Source organism: Oryzias latipes, chromosome 14, assembly GCF_053564925.1.
Source record: "Oryzias latipes strain Hd-rR chromosome 14, Olatipes_Hd-rR_3.1".
NCBI classification, from domain to species: domain Eukaryota; kingdom Metazoa; phylum Chordata; class Actinopteri; order Beloniformes; family Adrianichthyidae; genus Oryzias; species Oryzias latipes.
Genome location: NC_136250.1, coordinates 12447560 through 12465330, shown reverse-complemented (window position 1 = coordinate 12465330; position 17771 = coordinate 12447560). Strand labels below are relative to the sequence as shown.

General features: G+C 41.6%; 1 protein-coding gene across 1 annotated transcript; it reads left to right on the top strand.

The window, feature by feature from the left end:
• Positions 1-6159: 6159 nt before the first annotated feature.
• On the top strand, positions 6160-17527 carry paxbp1 (PAX3 and PAX7 binding protein 1). The gene is made up of 18 exons (XM_011483354.4): positions 6160-6670; positions 6830-6952; positions 7918-8127; positions 8343-8561; positions 8630-8733; positions 10503-10726; positions 10935-11124; positions 12542-12665; positions 13195-13297; positions 14066-14181; positions 14262-14461; positions 14541-14688; positions 14775-14896; positions 14984-15060; positions 15142-15208; positions 16284-16430; positions 16604-16758; positions 16873-17527. The coding sequence occupies exons 1-18, from the start codon at positions 6367-6369 to the stop codon at positions 16991-16993; spliced, it is 2754 nt and encodes a 917-aa protein (XP_011481656.3). The 5' UTR covers positions 6160-6366; the 3' UTR covers positions 16994-17527.
• Positions 17528-17771: the final 244 nt, after the last annotated feature.

Genomic DNA, 17771 nt, shown 5'->3' with positions numbered 1-17771 from the left:
ATGCAATTTGGAGCTTAATTTTATTTATTTATGTCCTTCAACATTAGAAAAATGCCACTAGCCGATGTTGAAAACACCCAAAACATAGTTTTCATCGTAGTGGTTCTTTCATCTTTTCCACCAAAGGTTGGGTCAAAACATAAATCTCATCACTCAAATGAGAAACTACCACATCCAGCTCCAATCTCAAAGCCATCACAGACGTTGCAGGGATGAAAGAAAAATGGGCGAGCTGATAAAAGGAATGGGGGGGTCGGGCTTCTTCTCCTGTGACACGTCCACCGATGAGGGCATTTTGAAGAGGTTTGACTTCATCATTAAGAGCAAAATAAATCCGCAATGATCCTCCCTTTTATTCCGAGCTCATCGACATGCACCAGGAGACGGCAGCTCGAGAGCAACACATCTTTCTTAATTCAACATTGCCTCTAAAACACACTCAAACGCAGTCCCTCCTTTGACTTACACACACACACACACACACACATCCCAAAGTGGATGTGTGACTTGGAAGGGAAATGAATATTTAAGCATACAGCCGCAGGTGTAGGAACTGCAGCCATTTCTGGCGTCGTCTTCAGCACATCATTTATTTACCAGTTTGAGGCTTCAAAGTGAGTTTAAACATCATCATTTCCTCTCTGTGTTCTCTTTAATCAGACACCTCATCTCCTCCAGCCCGGTCCTCCACTTCAGTCTCCATCTGTATCACTCACAGGTGCTGTGGGGAAGTTTCTCACCACATCTGATACGTGTGCTACAGTCTCTCCCCTCTCAGAGGTTGCAGATTAGGATGTGCCAGTTTTCTTAAACCCTCAACAGAAACGCGGAGCCTTCTCCCAGGAAGACTACAGTGAACAGAAGTTGCCAAAATAAGTAGCAGGGTCCCAGAGACTCATTAAAGCTGCAGGAGCATGTACACATGTGCAAACCAAGCAAACCTGCATGTGAGTAAACGCTCTGATTAGACTTTGATGTTACCTTGACTGATGCAGAGGAGCAGAGGGAATTGCTGCTGACACAGCAGTTTGGGACAACTTTCTCACCTAAACTTCATTTTAAAGACTTCCTATCGCTTCCATCTGCACCCCTAAAGCATAAAACAAAAACCAAACAGCTTCACTTAGAAGATAGGAAAAGCAAAAAGTGGAGGCGGAGTGGTGGCAGCCAAAGTGAGCGGTAAAGAGGGGAGCTGCAGAGAGGCATGAAACGGGTGGTGTCAACGTTTATTCCAACGCGTGAAGGAGGCAGTTGGAGGTCACTGCGGCACTCACGACCGAAGAAAAACACCACCATAATCAACTCACCCTGTCAGATACAGTAAGCTCTGCTCTGTGACAGGAGCAGCAGACGGGGGTGCTGAAGAGGAATGAGCAGACGCTCAAGCTGACACAATGAAATGGATCGCTTTACATATTCAGGCGTTACAATGTTCATTGTTCTTCACATTTTTAACCCTTTAGGTGCCCGCTCACTCAAACAGGAAATCACATATTATTGATGGGGTGAAATATTCTCCCAAGGCAATAAGTCTAAGCAAAAATCTATTTTTTTAACTTAATTTTGTCTTGGATGGGTTGTTAAAGGGTTAAAGGAATATTAGATGTTGTGTCTCCGAAGATGTTTTTTTGCGAAGTATGCAATGAAATAGATCTGAGGAACTACATTTGATTCCATTTCATGGGATTACGGTTAGTTGTGAATTTTAGACAATGTTTAAAACAATAGAAATAAAAAAAATAGGTGAATTTTGTAGTTTTTAAAACATTTTGTAACAAAAAAATAGGATATTTTATACGTACTTTAAAAAAAAGCTTTGATTAATCTCTTTTAGCTGGAATTTGTTCCAGACACAGTCAAAAAAATGGGGATTTTGGTGTTTTTAATATGTTATCATGACATTTTCCTGATGATGGAGGACATATATTGAGAAAATGTAGCTCAAGATAGCATTTATGAGTATTTCTTTATTCAAGTTGAAAAATGCAGTTTGAAAAAGACTGTATTTGTGACGTAGATTATGCGCTGGGCGGGCCACAAACTCCCTGCTTTGAGCTCTTAGCAACAGGGAGGGGAAGGGGGGGCGGGGTTGGCAACTGTGCCCACCACCAACACAACCCAGCAGAATGATAGGTTACGTAATTGAAATGTCGAGCTTCATTAACGTGTATTAACTTGCACTGAAAAAGAGGGCCTTCTCCTAAATTAAAAGTTTGCCTTCAGTAATATATACACATATACAACGTTTATGTATTTTACTTTAGTAATGTGTGTATTTAGTACTTTGTACTTTGTAACATTCAGCTGTTTAAGCTCCTTACAGATCCAACATTTTACTTTATATTAATGCTGTCCAATTGCATACTCTCATTATAAATAATGTGTTTATTATCTATTTATTAGTTTATTTTCTTTCATTTACATCACATTTTTAATCCTGCAAAGAAAACCTCAAAGCCCTCTTTGACTTTCTGGGAACTCTACAGGAGTGTTTCATATTATCATGTATGCTCTAAGAAAACTAAATGCAAGCCCACACACCATTCAATTGCCACAGTCTGTTAAATGTTGCTATTTAAACATCATCCAGTTAGTTTGTCCAGCTTTGTTCTGCTATTTGTGCAACAGCAACCCTTCAGCTTTAAAAGCTCCTGAGACGAGAGGACCATCAAGTAAAAAATACCAGCATAACAACAGGATTGCACGTGCAAACCACACCGAGGTGGCACTGTTGTTTATACTGATCAATTTTGATGCCCTGATGTTGTTTTAACTAAAATTCACAGCCTTGCATTTAATTAAAACCCTTTGTCAGTTGGAGAGTCCCATCCTTTTTTTTCTTTCAATTACAGTCCCCTCTCCCTTTTATTACCTCTTGACACGCTGTGTGTATTTAATAACGTTGGTTATTATTCAACTCTGATGTTTTCCCATCAGTGTCAAGGAAAGCAAGGCTCCTATAACTTTGGTTTTACAGCTGTTGCATCCGGCGGGAACAGTTTCACGCGGCTGCAGCTGCACTACTTAAAGACGACAGGCACACTCTGTTCCCTTTAATAGAACGGCCCGCCGTACACACAAACAACTTAACAAGGCGTAATATATATGTGTCTCACACAAGTTACACTGCACTTCTTTATGTGCAAATGATCACCTGCAACTGTCACCTAGCAACAGCTTCCGTTCAGGCATTAGGGAGAGGATTTGATGAGCTTTATGAACCTTTGAGGAGACGATATTGATGTCATCTATATTCAACCTGGTTTGTTTCAGATACATTCCCTGGATCAGGAAATGTCACTGTATTTCATTAGCATTTAGACTCTGTGAGTAATGTGTGCGGCTCGGCCAATGAGACGCTTTTCTCTAACAAGGCCCTACACTGCCCTCCAGTGGATTTCGAGTGAATTGCATGTGTTTGTTACTGTTGTTTTTTTTTGTTTTTTATAAAATCAAAGTCAGTTCGTCAACGACCACTTTAATTACTTTTGACAAAAAAGGAAACATTAAAACAAAATATTTGAGCATAACTTATAATTGTCTTTTTATTGCATAACACATATTTATTTCTTGTTGTAGATGAAATGGCACACTGCAGCGTTGAGCATTTAGTGTTTTTCACCAAGAAAGAAAAAAAGGTTTTTTTTTTTAAATGTGCCCAACCATTTGTTCAGATGAGCAAGCAATTAAAGGGTTAAAATTGCCGCTTACTTCCATTTTGCTGGTCAGACACGAGAGAAAGGAGCGTGAACCTGTCGTGGTGGCTGTTCATTTGGCTTTTATAACTCTTTTATTCAAAGTGCACTTTTTCGTCTCGGTGGGTAAAAGGGATGAAAGTTGTTGGACAAAGTGTCTCTCGACTTGAAAACATCCTTGAGTCCAACTTTATCCCCACGATTAGACTCTTTGGATGGCTTAATACCCTCCCTGAGCATAGCAGTGGGAATGACAGCCCATGTTTGAGTTTTACGTGTCATTATTAGATTACACGAGTGACTTAGCAACAGTATTTTCAAAATAAAGTAACACCATTGACCGTAAAAGGAGAACTGGACCGCATTTAGCTGTTTGGTGAACACGCCGGGCCCAAAAGCCCGCAGGGGTCCAACAGGACGGCTCGAGGAAGTCGGAACCGGCTCATAAGCCACTCGTCCTCGTTTGCCAGCAAGTCTTCTTGCTGTCTAAAGATGCGTTCTCTCCTAATTCTTCCATTTGCCACATCTTCTAAGAGCGCATGATCAGCCATTGTGCGTCATTACGCATTGTGATCGGGCATTTTATTTCCCTACATTTAATTACATCTGACAAGCTACAGATGTCGGTAATAATCGACGTGGAAATGGGAAATTGCTCAGCGCAAATGTAATTTCTTGTTGCTTTGTGAATGGTTGAAAAATACGCCATACATTGTTTTATCAAAAATAAAACAAACTAAAGGCATATGTACGGTGGCCGACAGGGCTCACACTACATACAAATGGAAAAACGCAACGGCATTACCCGAAGCACAACGGCATTAAGAGACAGCGCAGCGGCATTACCCGAAGCGCGACGACATAACCGCAGCATTAGCATTAAGCTCAGCACAACGGAAGTGAGGACTTTTTTTCCGGGGAAAAAATAAAAGCCCGGCATATTCAAACTATTCGGTACGACAGAATTTTAGGGCCACCAAAAAAAGTAAAATTATGAAATTTTAAACCGTAAATTTATGAGAAAAAAATTGTATTTTTACGAGATTAAAGTGGAAGTGAGCATACAGGGCAGCAGCAGCAACAAGTGAACGCTGCAAAGCAGCAGAGCAGACCGACTAAACTTAGTTGAACAGGTGAGCTGAATGTTTATTGATAACGTTCCAAATGTCTGGAAGTTTATTTGCTTGATTTATGATTTATTAATGTTTTATTTTTTGATGGGTGGTTTGCAGGATCTCTGCAGCCCAATGAAGCCGACGGCGACAGTTATGGAGTGTGCGCGCTGTGTGTGTGTGTGCGTGCGTGGGTGCGTGTGTGCGTGTGTTGGAGACCCCGCGTGCATGTGTGAGAGCACGGGCGAAAGAGGGGGGTGAGAGCGCGGAGCGGGAGAGTTTGCGTCTATATTGTGTGATCGAGGACTGAAAACCTTAATAAAAAGATGGTGTCCCTCCCCAGAAGAAGTATTTTGTCTTATTAACTCGCTCTGGAGGCTGAGGATCCGAACGGGAAAGTGAATCCCAAACGAGGATCCGCCTTCGCTTCGGCCCTGGAGAAAATCTCCCCTGCGTTTCCGACCACGGTCAGAAAGAAAAAAAGAGAAGTTATCGCGTAGGTTCAACAGTGTCCCTGCAGCTGTCCACCTGAATCCTTTCTTCCTCCATTAAAGATCATCAGATCTCTACGTTTGTGTGACACTTCTGTCTGAGGAGGAGCACTTTCTGGCATTTTCAACGTTCTAATGCTAATATAACAGACTATTTTCATTCCTCTTTATTGTTATATGTTATAACGGGACGTTTCATCTGGAGGAGGGGGCGTATGTAAAACTGTTTACTTCTGCATTGGTGTTCGGATGACAGGTTCATGTCGTAAGGTGACTGATGAACTTCAGGATATGTGAATGAAAAGGAAAATAAAGGCTGCAGCGGTCCTCTACACCCAAATGTGTCTCTGAGCTCCTTATTATATATATGAAACTCCGCTTTACTGACACCGAACCCCGGAAAACCGGTTTACTCTGAAAATTATCTGATTTTGAGTCGCCAAAAAGTTCAGAATCTCATTGTTTTTTTAAACCTATCCGGAAAAAAACTTCAGAAAAGTCTCCACATAATCGATGACTTTTTTCTTGTAAATGTACGAGATTTTAAATCGTAAATTCTCGAGATAAAAGTTGTAAATTTACGAGTTTTTTCCTAGTAAATTTACGACTTAAAAGTCTTAATAAAAAAAAGACAAAGAGCGTTAGATACAGATGTCACTGTGGAGAGCTGAGTACATTAATTTTTTTTAGACAAACGTATATTTGTAAGTAATCTAGTAAGAAAACACCCTAATCTTGTCCAAATATCACGTAGCTCCCAAGAGCGCTGAATAATTTGAAACTGATTTTTTTTTTTGGTAGGAAAAAAAGTCCGCCTTCTTTTGTGCGTACGCAACGTTTATAAATAAGGCTCCTGGTCTAATGGTCCATTCCAAATGTTGCTTTCCCTATTTTGACCATTGGGGGCAGAAGAGCAGAATTTGAAGAAAATTCTCAGCTGAAAGAGAAGAAGAAAGTCTCCGACAGAAAATGGCGGACTTGCTTTGCGGCTTATGTGTTCGACGATTCTGAGCGCAAGTTGGTGTTTTAGTCCTTCCGAGTATGCGCTGGATTTGACTACTAGACACAATGTTTAAAAGGGCGAAAAGAGCCAATTTTCGAAGGAGGAACGACTCCGAGGAGGACGAGCAGGAGCAGAGCCAGCCACAGGCGCTCGTGCCCATGTCGTTTGGGCCTGCTGTGGAAATCCCGTTTATGGAAAAGAGCAGCGGCGGTTCCGGAGCGCTGAGCGGCACCGACAACGTTCACAGCAATGGCTTTTTGGCCAACATTAACAACGCGAAAGGTGTCAAAAAGGAAAAGAAATGCAAAGAAACGCCCGTTCAGCCTCTACCGGCTAAAGTCAGTCTGCTGAGTTTCGACGAGGAGGAAGGTAACTACTAGCAAAGACTGCTATGATAGCTTCTCTTTACGTCATAAACATTGGAAGTTTGTTCATTTTAGCGATATCCAAGCACTTTTTTGTGGTTTTTATGTTTGGTAAAAATCATGACATTATCTTAGGTTGAGATTTTCTTTGTCACTCCAACAGAAGCTACCGAGGTGTTCAGGGTGAAGAAACCAAACCACAGCAAGAAGATTGTCAAACAGCTGAAAAAAGAATACAAAGAAGATCTGGAAAAAGGTGGAAGTGGGAAACAGGAAAGCAAAACAGGTACCCATCTATCAAAATGTTGTTTTATGTCATTTTTACTTTGCCTTTCCTTTTTATTTTTTCTTGCGTGTGTTCATCTGTCACAACATAGTAAATTGAGATGTAATATAGCATTTGTTATATACTTCGTTTTAAACAGGTATAACTATTTTACATTTCCAATTTGGACTGAATGCCGTGCATAGCTCGTGCTGGTTTGCGGCGCCTTCCGTCCGTGAAACCAGGGTTCGACTCCGGGCTGCTCCCTGTTCCCTTCTCTACCCCTGTGCCGGTTCCAAGCCCGGTTTGAGAGGGTTGCGTCAGGAAGGGCATCCGGCGTAAAACATTGCCAAGTTTACCATGCGACTTGTTCGCTGTGGCGACCCCTGATGGGAGAAGCCGAAAGAGGAAGAAGACTGAATGCCGTGCATAATTAGGTTAAAATTTGTTTTTGCTGGACTGCATTGTTCAACTTTCCGGCAAATTCGCACTTGATCCTGCAAAAAATAATTGTTGCTGTCAGTAATTTCCAAAAATGTTTTAAACAGAATAATGATATGCAGGTGTTGATGTTTAAAATCGATTTTACTTGGTTTGCTATTGGAACAGTACTGTATGTGTCCAGCAGGAGGCAGTGTAAGGTAAAGCCTGTTGTTGCTGCATTGGTCACCAACACTAGGACCGGTTTAAAGATGAAAATTGTGTTTTTAATATGTTCTTTTGTCATTTTTCTGATGATGTATGAAACAATTATTTCAATTATTATAATATTAAACGCAGTGATAAATTTAGCAATACAAAAATAAACAACTTTTATTGATAATGAGCAACACAATATATTACCACATTATTGTATCAACTTCATAAGTATGACTTTAATTGGGTTAAAAATAAACTTTTATATAAGAAAATGTTATTCCAGGGAGTCATCTGTTTGTGGTGTTAAGCAATGCTTGAAATAAACTAAACATGTATTTTTCTTTCAGGTGCTCCATCTAAGCCTATGTTTGCGATTAAAGAGGAAGTTATCAGCAGGGAAAACAGTGAACATGGAGAGGAAGAAATGGAGGTCGACAGCGATGAACAGGACGAAGAGGCGCGGAGTCAGGGTGTTCCAACACGTGGTCAAATACCCAAAAGCATCAATCCAGGAGGGACGTTTAACACGCTTTCCTCCCTCAGCAGTTTGAAACCAGGTAGGAATATTCAACAGTGAAACATTTGGGGAAGGATTGTGGTAAAAACCCACTAAGAAGAAGAAGAATTGTCCTGTTTTTGTGATGTCTGTACACATAAATATTCAGATGACTGCAACAGAAACAGCGTACCACATATCTAAACCTCTGTTTCTGAAATGTTTCTGCCCAAAAACTGCACAAATATTTAGCTAAAGACGGTGTCTGTCCTGCAGGCGAGATCCCAGATGCGGCTTTCATCCATGCTGCCAGGAAACGCCGGCAGCTGGCAAGAGAACTGGGGGGCGAAGCTCCTCTGGTACAGATGGACACGCCCCAGAAGCGTTTGGATCAAGAAGACCAGGATGCTAGTGATGATGACGAGGATGAGAAGAGGATCCGTTTCAGTGGAGTCAAGAACAAAACCCAGAGGCAGAAGATAGCTGAAGAAATAGGTATTGCGCTTTCGTCTTGATTGCTCACTTACACTGATTTAGTTTTAAACGTGTGTGTGCTTTTACAGGTATTGAGGGAAGTGATGATGAAGCTCTGGATGCAGCAGGTCAGGATGAGGAGGTGAGCCGATGGGAGCAGGAGCAGATCAGAAAAGGAATTAGTATACCTCAGGTAAGCAGCACTACATATTTACAAAAACTGTGCTTTTTTTATTATGCTTTTTATTTGTTAGTTGTTGTTTTTTTCTTTAGAATAAAACGTAAGTGAAACACATCTCTTGTCTGTCAGGTTTGACCTGCACTAGGGTTTGTTTTGCTTTAAGAGTCTGTGTGCAAGTTCCCCTCAGAACTAGTTCAGATCTGGGTCTCTGCTCACTTCAGAGTGAACTAAAGACAGTCGGTGATGGAACTGCCACCCAAACCACATAGCAGAAAACTGAAGCAGGAATCGCTAAGAAGTTGGAAAATGTCTGAGCAAAGGTGGTGAAGTGAGGAGCTACAGGAAATTATTATTGTGTGAAATCCAGAGGATTAGCAGAAATACCCCCCCCCCCCCCCCCGGGATCAGGAAGTACCATGGCCAAATGAGAAGTCTTGAAATTGAGGGATTATTTTCCAGTCTGGCCTGCCTCAGTCTGTTGTTTATAGGCAAAAGGATTCCAGACAAAGGCTGGAATTTCAACAACAATTCTCAGTCGGTCCTTTAGACTATCCTACATCACAAACGGCTGTTATCGTTAAAATGTGGTTATAAACTAAAAAAAAATAATCATAATTTGATGTTTCATTTTTCCTGATTTCCTTCAATGGAACCCTTTAGAAAAACTACCCCAACAAATATTGTGGGGTTTTTTTTGTGTTTTTAGCATGTTGTTTCATTTTTCTGGTGATGGAGGAGGAAGTTGAAGAAAATCAAGATTCAAATTGTATTTCCGCGTATTTCTTTATTCATATTGTTGTGAATCTGGGGCAGATGAAAAAAATGCCTTTTTAAAAACCTTGTTGTCACGTACCAACTACAACCAGCAGACCACAAGCTCCCTGCTATGCTCTATCCCTGAGCACCCACGTGCAGACAAATAGATCCGTCTTTGTTTTTCCCGTCTGAGCTGGAATCTTTGCACAAAACTGTACGGCTGGATAGCTCCAGTGTTGCTCTCTATTTTTGTTGCGCCGCTATTGTTAGGTTGGGGTTATTAGGGGCTGTAAGCTAGTGGGCAAGAGTGTAAATGAAGGCATGATTGGACATTAGGGCACGACTACTTCCCACCCACAACTCAGAGGCAAAGTTCTGATGAACTCCTGCCGCTCTGCAGAAACTATGTCCTCGTAAACTTGTGATTTTTCCTAAAAATGGGGGAAAAAATCCTAATTAAAAGACTACTGGGAACGATTTTGCAGTAGAAAAAACTATGAATTGTAAGGGGGGTTTAACACTGGATCTTTTATTGTAACTTTTCAACTGTGTACACAATTTATGTAATTCCAACGGATCCTGAAGCTAAGACTATGTCAGACAGCAGGATCCCTCTCAGGGAATTCAGCTGCCCCTGGATCACGGACTGCTGAGGCTTCTATGCTTCCCGCCTAGCTTGGTGATAGGAGGAAGGAAGGAAGCTGCAATCATCTGCAGGCGGTGTAGTCAGGCAGCATGGTGGAGTAGGCCTCTGCAGAGGATAAACACACACACACCGTTACAGTCTAGGTTTCAGTTTCAGAATCTAATAATTGAAGAGTTGCGGTAGTTCAAATAGCGTTTTATTTCCTGTCGCCTTCGACGGCTTCGGTAACAAAGTCTTATGGCGGTTTAAGAACTTTCATTTGTGGAAAAGAGTTACTATGTATTTGGGTATTACATTTTGTGGACGGGCAAATTTACAGCTATTTAAAAACAACATATATGTGTATATATTCACGTGTTTCCTTTTCTGCCAAAATTAGGTCCAGAGCAGCCAACCAGAAGAACCCACGGTTTACTACCAGAACAGCTATGAGACGCAGCCTTATGGCTCCTCCTACAGCATGCCTTTCACCTACAGCACTGTGGCTCTACAGACCGCCAAGCTTCCTAGCCTCTCCAACAACGGCTCAGTACACTACGGGAGACCTATATGTGAACTTACACCCATTCCCATTGATCTGGTAAAGAAACGCCTGCAGGAAAGGTAGGTCCAGTGATCGTAACAGCCCTCTGCCAACCCAGCAAAGCGTTGTCCCAGTGTCCAAAGGACTAGAGGCAAACAAGCTATTACTATGGGGGCAATAAAATGCATAGATTTGACCATCTGCAGATTAAACTGAAGAGATGTGCGTTAGTGTTTCATCCCATCTTTTTCACCATATCTCTTTTGATGTCTGTCTTCCTGTCTGTAGGCTCGGCCACATGCATGCAGGCCACAACGCAAACGTCAAGCGCTACACACAGATCAAAGAAGACCTGGCTGCCTCTGAGAGTGTCATACAGCAGCTGGAGGGCTCATCCAATAACAATGCAGAGCAATATAAGTTCTTGCAAGAAATGCGAGGGTATGTTGGAGACTTGCTTGAGTGTTTCAATGAAAAGGTAAGGGAGAATTTATGTGGCGTCTCATTAGCCGTTTGCAGTTTTGTGTCTTTTTTTTTTTATTTGAAAAATGTTTTCTGACTTTCAAAGGGGGAACAGTGGAATGAACTTGTGTTTAATGTCCCCACAAAAAAGATATTCGATTCTAGTACCTTTCTGTCCTAGTAGCTACAGTTTCACTATGCTGACGAGCATCATTTATGGAACCTTTTACAATTTATGATGGATTTTTATGTTACAGAAATCGAAAATATGTGATTATCGTGAAGAAAATTTGAACTGTTTAAATCAAATCTTGCCGCAATTTTAAAAAATTGTTCTTTTTATTTTGAAATATTAATGTAGGGAGAAAATTAGAAGCTTTGCCCTAAAGTGGAGTAAACTCGACATTAAATATAGCTCTAACATCGGAGCTTCAGCTGCAGTACTGATGTTCTGTAAACCACTAAAAAAGTTTTAACCGTCTATGCAATTAATTCAATTCTAGCCAATTCTGTTGTGGAGGAAAGTAGCTTTGCGCTCACTGTGCATCACTTTACGTTAATGTGTTGCACACAGGGGAAATGAAAAACCGCTTCTCCACGTCAGATTCAACTGATTTGCATTGATCGCGAAAACAATCAGATGATAAGTGTGTTAATATTTAGGTGTCAATGGCGAGGTTCAAATCAGAATGTTCTGTGTGTTGTGGAAAGGCTGTTTTTACTCCCTTTAGATCCACTTTTGGTAACAAAGCCTCAAAATTGTGTTTTAGATTGTTTCAAGTTCCTGCTGTCAAAGATCATCCAATAAACTGCCAAAATAAATGGTTTTCCACACAGCTTTACTAATCTGACCGGTTTGATTCTTCAAGACAGTAGAACATTTGTGACATATCACTTGAGTTGTTGTTCATCTACTATCAGACTTTTAACGGAACCACGTTGTCTTCACTCCTGATCAGTGGAATCTAAGACATGAAGAGCCGTTTTTTATTTTCATACAACAGGATGTGAAGCTAAACTATTTGCTTCACAAGATGTGAATTTATGTATACCTAAGTGGATTTGTAGATGAGAGTTTTTTTTTTAATCATAAACCTCAAGAGGAGATGGCTACCTGGCATTACCAATGAATGGACATTATGAAATGTCATTGAAGCTGTGTTTTGTTAGTTTTGTGTAAAACGACAACAAAAATCGTCCATTTTATCCTATAAAGCATTCAACTACTTCGTCTTGTGGATTTTCTACAATTTACCCTCAAAAGAAAGCAATGTTGGAGCTTCATTTCATGAATGTTTTCCACCAGAATGGCTTTACGCCCAGCGTTGTATTGTCCGTCCCGCTCCTTTTCTCCCTCCAGTAAAGACGTCTCAGTGCCTCGGAGTCCCCCCTTTTGTTGGGCTAGAGGTCACAAAAAAGCTCATATCTTTCAGGTGCCTGCTGTCCTGGAGCTGGAGGCTGCCATGCACCAGTTACTAAGGCAACGGGCCTCACGACTGGTCCAGAGAAGACAGGATGATATTAAAGATGAATCGGCGGAGTTTGCAAGCCTTTCAAGTCAGTCCATCCTGAAGGTTTTTAAGATTTATTTGAACGGCCTCGTTAGTTCTGTGTGTATGTGTGCCTGCGCGAGCGTGATGGTCACATTCCTGTGCTGCATTACTCCCCATCACAGCCCCCTCATGCCTATAATTACGGTGAAGTGACTGGATTTGTGCGAGTGAGCATGTCGGTACATAAGAGATTGAGCAACAGTGTCACAGTGTACTGAGCGTTGGTCAGGCAGTTCAAGTAATGAGCTGCTGTGGAAAATGGTTTGCTAAAAGTCACTTTGTAACAGTTCTCCACTTATGATCAGGTAGGTGACTGAGAGATTCACAGCATTGTTTCCATGTTTTGAAAGATGTCCTGTTGGTCACATTTAGACTTTGTGTATTAAGTTCAATTAGCTGTTTGACCTCTAGGATTTTTGACTCTTAAGTTTTTGTTTGCTGAAATGGTAAAAAAAAAAAAAAAAAAAACCTGCGTTGCTAACGGATTGTGGGCTTGTCTGCGCTTTTTCTAAAGTGCTTCCTCTCTCTTCCAGATAAAGCTGTCATGGCTCCCAGTCTAGACTCATTCGGTCGAGACCGCGCTGCCTACCAAGAGCACAGCCGTCAGAGGAGAATAGCGGAAAGAGAAGCTCGGAGGTATGGACCTTTTATTTAATTTCTCAAAAATGTTAGTTTCCTTCATCCAGTGGTCGCGGATCGGTTTAAAGTCGAACAATATTTTCATGGACCGGTCGGTACGAGGCCAAAGTTGGTCTTTACACTTTTCTTTTAAAGTTTCTGATTTCTGACAAATTTGTCACAAAATGCTCCTTTATGGAATGTAGTTTAAAAAGACAATTTGAAACTGTCAATAGGTATTTTAAGAGAGGATAAAGATTCAATGAAACAAAGTTGTTGATTTTTAGAAGTTTCTGAAATTGTAAAAATGTAATAAAGGCAACAGTGCTCTGCCTTTCATAGAACGGAATTTTAGCAACTTAACCCAGGCTCGGATCACCTTCAAGGCAAAAAGATTAATCTTTTTTTTTTTTTAAAGGAAGTTCTCTTTGCTGTGGAAAAATTATTTAAATTGTGCCCTTGACAAAATTGAACAAATCCGCAATTCTATTTTGTTGAATTTTCTTTTTCCAAAATCTTAGTCAGTTTACATTTTTGAGGTTTTGTGTAGAACTGATAGATTTTTCATTAAGTAAATGCTAACAGAGGGACGCCAATTTAAAGTTGTTGCGGGTAAATACTACAAAATAAAAGGATAAAATTTAGTGTTTTCTACAAATAAGAATAATTATTTTTACTTGTTTTTTGTCTGCAGCTTGGTACCAAGTGACCCTGGAGGGTTGGGGACCACTACCTTAATCCACGAGGTTTTAAAAATTCTCATCATTGTTATTGTTATGGTTGCAGAACACGCCGCCGGCAAGCTAGAGAGCAGAATGGGAAAAGGGCGGAGCATAAGGAGGGCTTGTCATCCGATGACGAGGAGACTTCCACCGACATCACCAGTTTCAACATGGAGAAAGGTGAGATGCAAATATTGAAATATTTACCCCTCACAAAAATTTCAAGCCGTTTGCTAAATGAAACCTTTGATCGCACACAGATCGCATCGTATGGGAATCGAAGAAAATCTTTGAGGATGTGCTGGAGGACTTCCATTCCCTCGACTGCATGAAAAACCGATTTGAAGAGTGGAGAAAAGAATATCCCACATGTTACAGAGACGCTTACATCGCCCTCTGTTTGCCCAGGCTCTTTAGCCCTTTGGTCCGCTTGCAGCTCATTACCTGGAACCCTCTGGAGGTAACTGAGCTTGTTGTCAGAGAAGCACTTTCTGTTTAAAAATGAGTTCAAACATGAAAAATGTATTTGATCTCTGCAGGTCCCGTGTGCAAACTTTGAGTACATGCTGTGGTTTGAGTCGCTGCTGTTCTATGGCTTTGATGAGCACAGCACGTTGCAGAAAGAAGACGGGGATATCGGACTGTTGCCTGCCATCGTGGAGAAGGTCATCCTTTCCAAACTGTCCGGTAAAAACCACACATGCCAAGAAAAAGCGCTAGAAGTGCAGCTACAACCACGCAGTGTCATGCAATCATTTATTTGTGGGCTTCAGTGTTGGCAGAGCAAGTTTGGGACCCTCTGTCGAGCAGCCAGACAGCCAGGCTGGTGGCCTTCATCCATCGGCTCAGGAAAGGCTATCCCACCGTGCTGCACGGAGACAATCGATACACGCAGGTGAAACTGCTTTTCTCCTCCTTTGAATTTGATCATTTTCTCTACAAAAATCTTCAGATCAGAAGATCCTTGCTTTTTCCTCTTTAGGAACTCCTAAAAATGATTGTTTTGCGTACCAGACGCACTTTGGATGAAGATATTTTTCTTCCTCTCTACCCCAAAAAGTATGTTGGTTACAATAAGAACTCTTGGATATCTCAGGAACTCCTTGCATATCTACATATTTATTCTTGTTTTTTGTCTAGTGTGATGGACAACAAGAACAGTGGTGCTTACTTATTCTACCAGCGGCAGTTCTGGTCCTGTGTGAAGGTATGTACTAAAAAAGGGACGAAGAGAAAAGTCATTTTCTTTTTGTGAGATCATTTATTCAGATCAGTTAAACCAACAACTTTTTCTAAACGATAGTTAAAGAATAGACCGGAGTTGATGCGTTTGAATAGTTTTATTTGCTTGGTTCATTTGTCAAAGATGGCTGCACGGTGGTGCAGTGGTTAGCGCTCTTGCCTCACAGCAAGAAGACCCTCGGTTCAAGTCCCGGCTAGGGGGCCAGAACCAGATCACCGATGGGGGACCTTTCTATGGAGAGTTGGCATGTTCTCCCTGTGCATCCGTGGGTTTTCTCCGGCGTCCTCCCACAGTCCAAAAACATGCTTCATAGGTTAATTGGTGACTCTAAATTGTCCCTTGGTGTGAATGTGAGTCTGCATAGGTGTGTGATTGTAACTGGCCACCTGTACAGGCCGTGTCCTTCCTTCGCCCTCAAGTGGCCGGGTTAGGCTCTGGCAGCCCCGTGACCCAGACAAAACGGGTTTAGAAAATGGACGGATGGGTGAATTTGTTAAAGATGGAAATTTTTTTTTTGTGTGTGTTAATGTGATCTTGTGAAACTTTGTTGTTATAGAGGCCGTAAATCAAAAAATTAGGCTTAAAATTGCATTTCTGCGTATTTGAATCAGGAGCAAATGAAGAACAGACTCCGTGCTCTTCTCCATTCTGATGCATCCACCTGACTACACGGATGGATTACTCCAATATTGCTCGCCACTTTTGTTCCACCACTAATGTTAGGCTGGGAATGTGAGGGGCTGTAAGCTAGCAGAAGAACATTCACACAGCTCAATTATGAGTGACAGGAAGTGGGGTAAGGTTGCTTTTGCCCACACCTCAGAGGCGAGTGTGTAATGAACTCCTGCCGCTCTGCAGAAACAATGTCCTAGAAAACAACACAGGGTTGTACATTTAGGCTAAACGCGGCATAATTATATTTGAATGACCACTGAAAACGCTTTTACAAGCCATCAAAAGATGACCGGAGTGAGACTTTAATGCACAATTTAGTGTTACTTGAGCACTGTTTGATTTGTTTGTTTTGTTCTGTGTAAAGCTGCTAGGTAACATCCTGCAGTGGGAGGGCATCTTATCCACTTCTTGCCTGATGGACTTGGCTTTGGACAGCACTCTGAACAGATACATCCTCTCTGCGCTTCAAACCACAGACGTAGGGGAGGAAAATGTTCACAAGTGCCAGAAGGTAAGAGACGGAGGTGTGGCTTTTAATTATCTGCTTTCTCCTTGGTGAGTTGCTTGCAAATAGGACAATGAAGTGCTGCTCTACCTTTCACAGATGAATGTCTAAAATAAAACCATGTTACTCTTTAACTTGTCACCTGTGGAAGAAGTCACAGTGTCTTGTGTTTCCATCAGGTGGTGGAGTGTTTGCCGGTGCACTGGTTCTCAGGCCTGAAGGGTCAGCAGACGCTGCCTCAGTTGGAGCCATTGTGTCGCTATCTCGCACATCTGGCTAACAGTCTGCACCGCAGCAACATCGGGGTCTCCGATATCGAGAGGCGCACTTCTAAGTAAGGAGATCTCCCGTTTTATGAGCTCTAAAAGATTCCATCGTCCAGGCAGATATTCTGAGCACTTTATAATCTGATTGGAGCTTAATCTTAACTTCTTATGGTCTTCAACAGGGAGCAAATCCGAGACATCGTGAAGATGTTGAGGCTGGTGAATGCTTTGGACCACATCGTCGCTGTGGCTGCAGAGCAAGGCATTAAAGACCTCAAACAACTCATGGAGGTCAAATCGTAGATGAGTGGGGGACGAAACACGTGAAGTGTTTGTTTCCACTCTCCTCTGTTCCGTTACGCACAGTTAAAGGCCCGGGACCCCCCTGAAGAGGATTCTTGGACAACTGTGTTGGTGTACATTCAAATGAAACAACAGTACTTTAACCTGAAGTGGAAATATTGTACATATTGTGAATAATGTACAGTGAGGTGAATTGGCACGGATCATCTTCTGAAAGTCCTGGCATCTTAAAGACTGCTCATGCAAAGCCCCTGTGATGTTTTAAAAATGCTGTTAAAAAGAAATTAGACCTCATGAAACACAAATGTTTTAAACACATCCATTTCTAAATTGTCTCTTTATTAACTAAATCGGATTTGTAAAAAAGAAAGCTTGCAAACTTTACTATTTGTGCCAAACAGTAGATGTTTTTTTTTATGCCTGCCACCATCCCCTGCTGGAAAATACTCTGAAATCTTTCCATATTTGTTTTCACCTCTGTAAGCTATGTTTTAATAGTGCTTTTTTTGCCTGAAAATAAAATGCAAAATTGTACGGTTTGCTGTTGTTGCAATGAACATGTGCACAAAAAAGGGAAGATTTTTTTTTTCCATTTAACCCTCAGAATAATCCCCCCCCCCCCCCCCTCCTACCCAGCTCAGCGTCAGGAATTTTAGAGATGTAAATATTTTTTTCCTCCTGATTTACCACCGACGGCACCAATGTTATGAAGGGGCTATTGCTCAACAGCACCGTGTGGGCGGGGCCGCCCTGCCTCTTATTACTGCCCTCCTTGTCC

Coding starts and splice junctions, on each gene's coding strand:
- paxbp1 (XM_011483354.4), top strand. CDS start 6,367: ATGTTTAAAAGGGCGAAAAGAGCCAATTTTCGAAGGAGGAACGACTCC. Junction 6,671..6,829: donor GAGTTTCGACGAGGAGGAAG/GTAACTACTAGC, acceptor TCACTCCAACAG/AAGCTACCGAGGTGTTCAGG. Junction 15,061..15,141: donor CTTCCTCTCTACCCCAAAAA/GTATGTTGGTTA, acceptor TTTTTTGTCTAG/TGTGATGGACAACAAGAACA.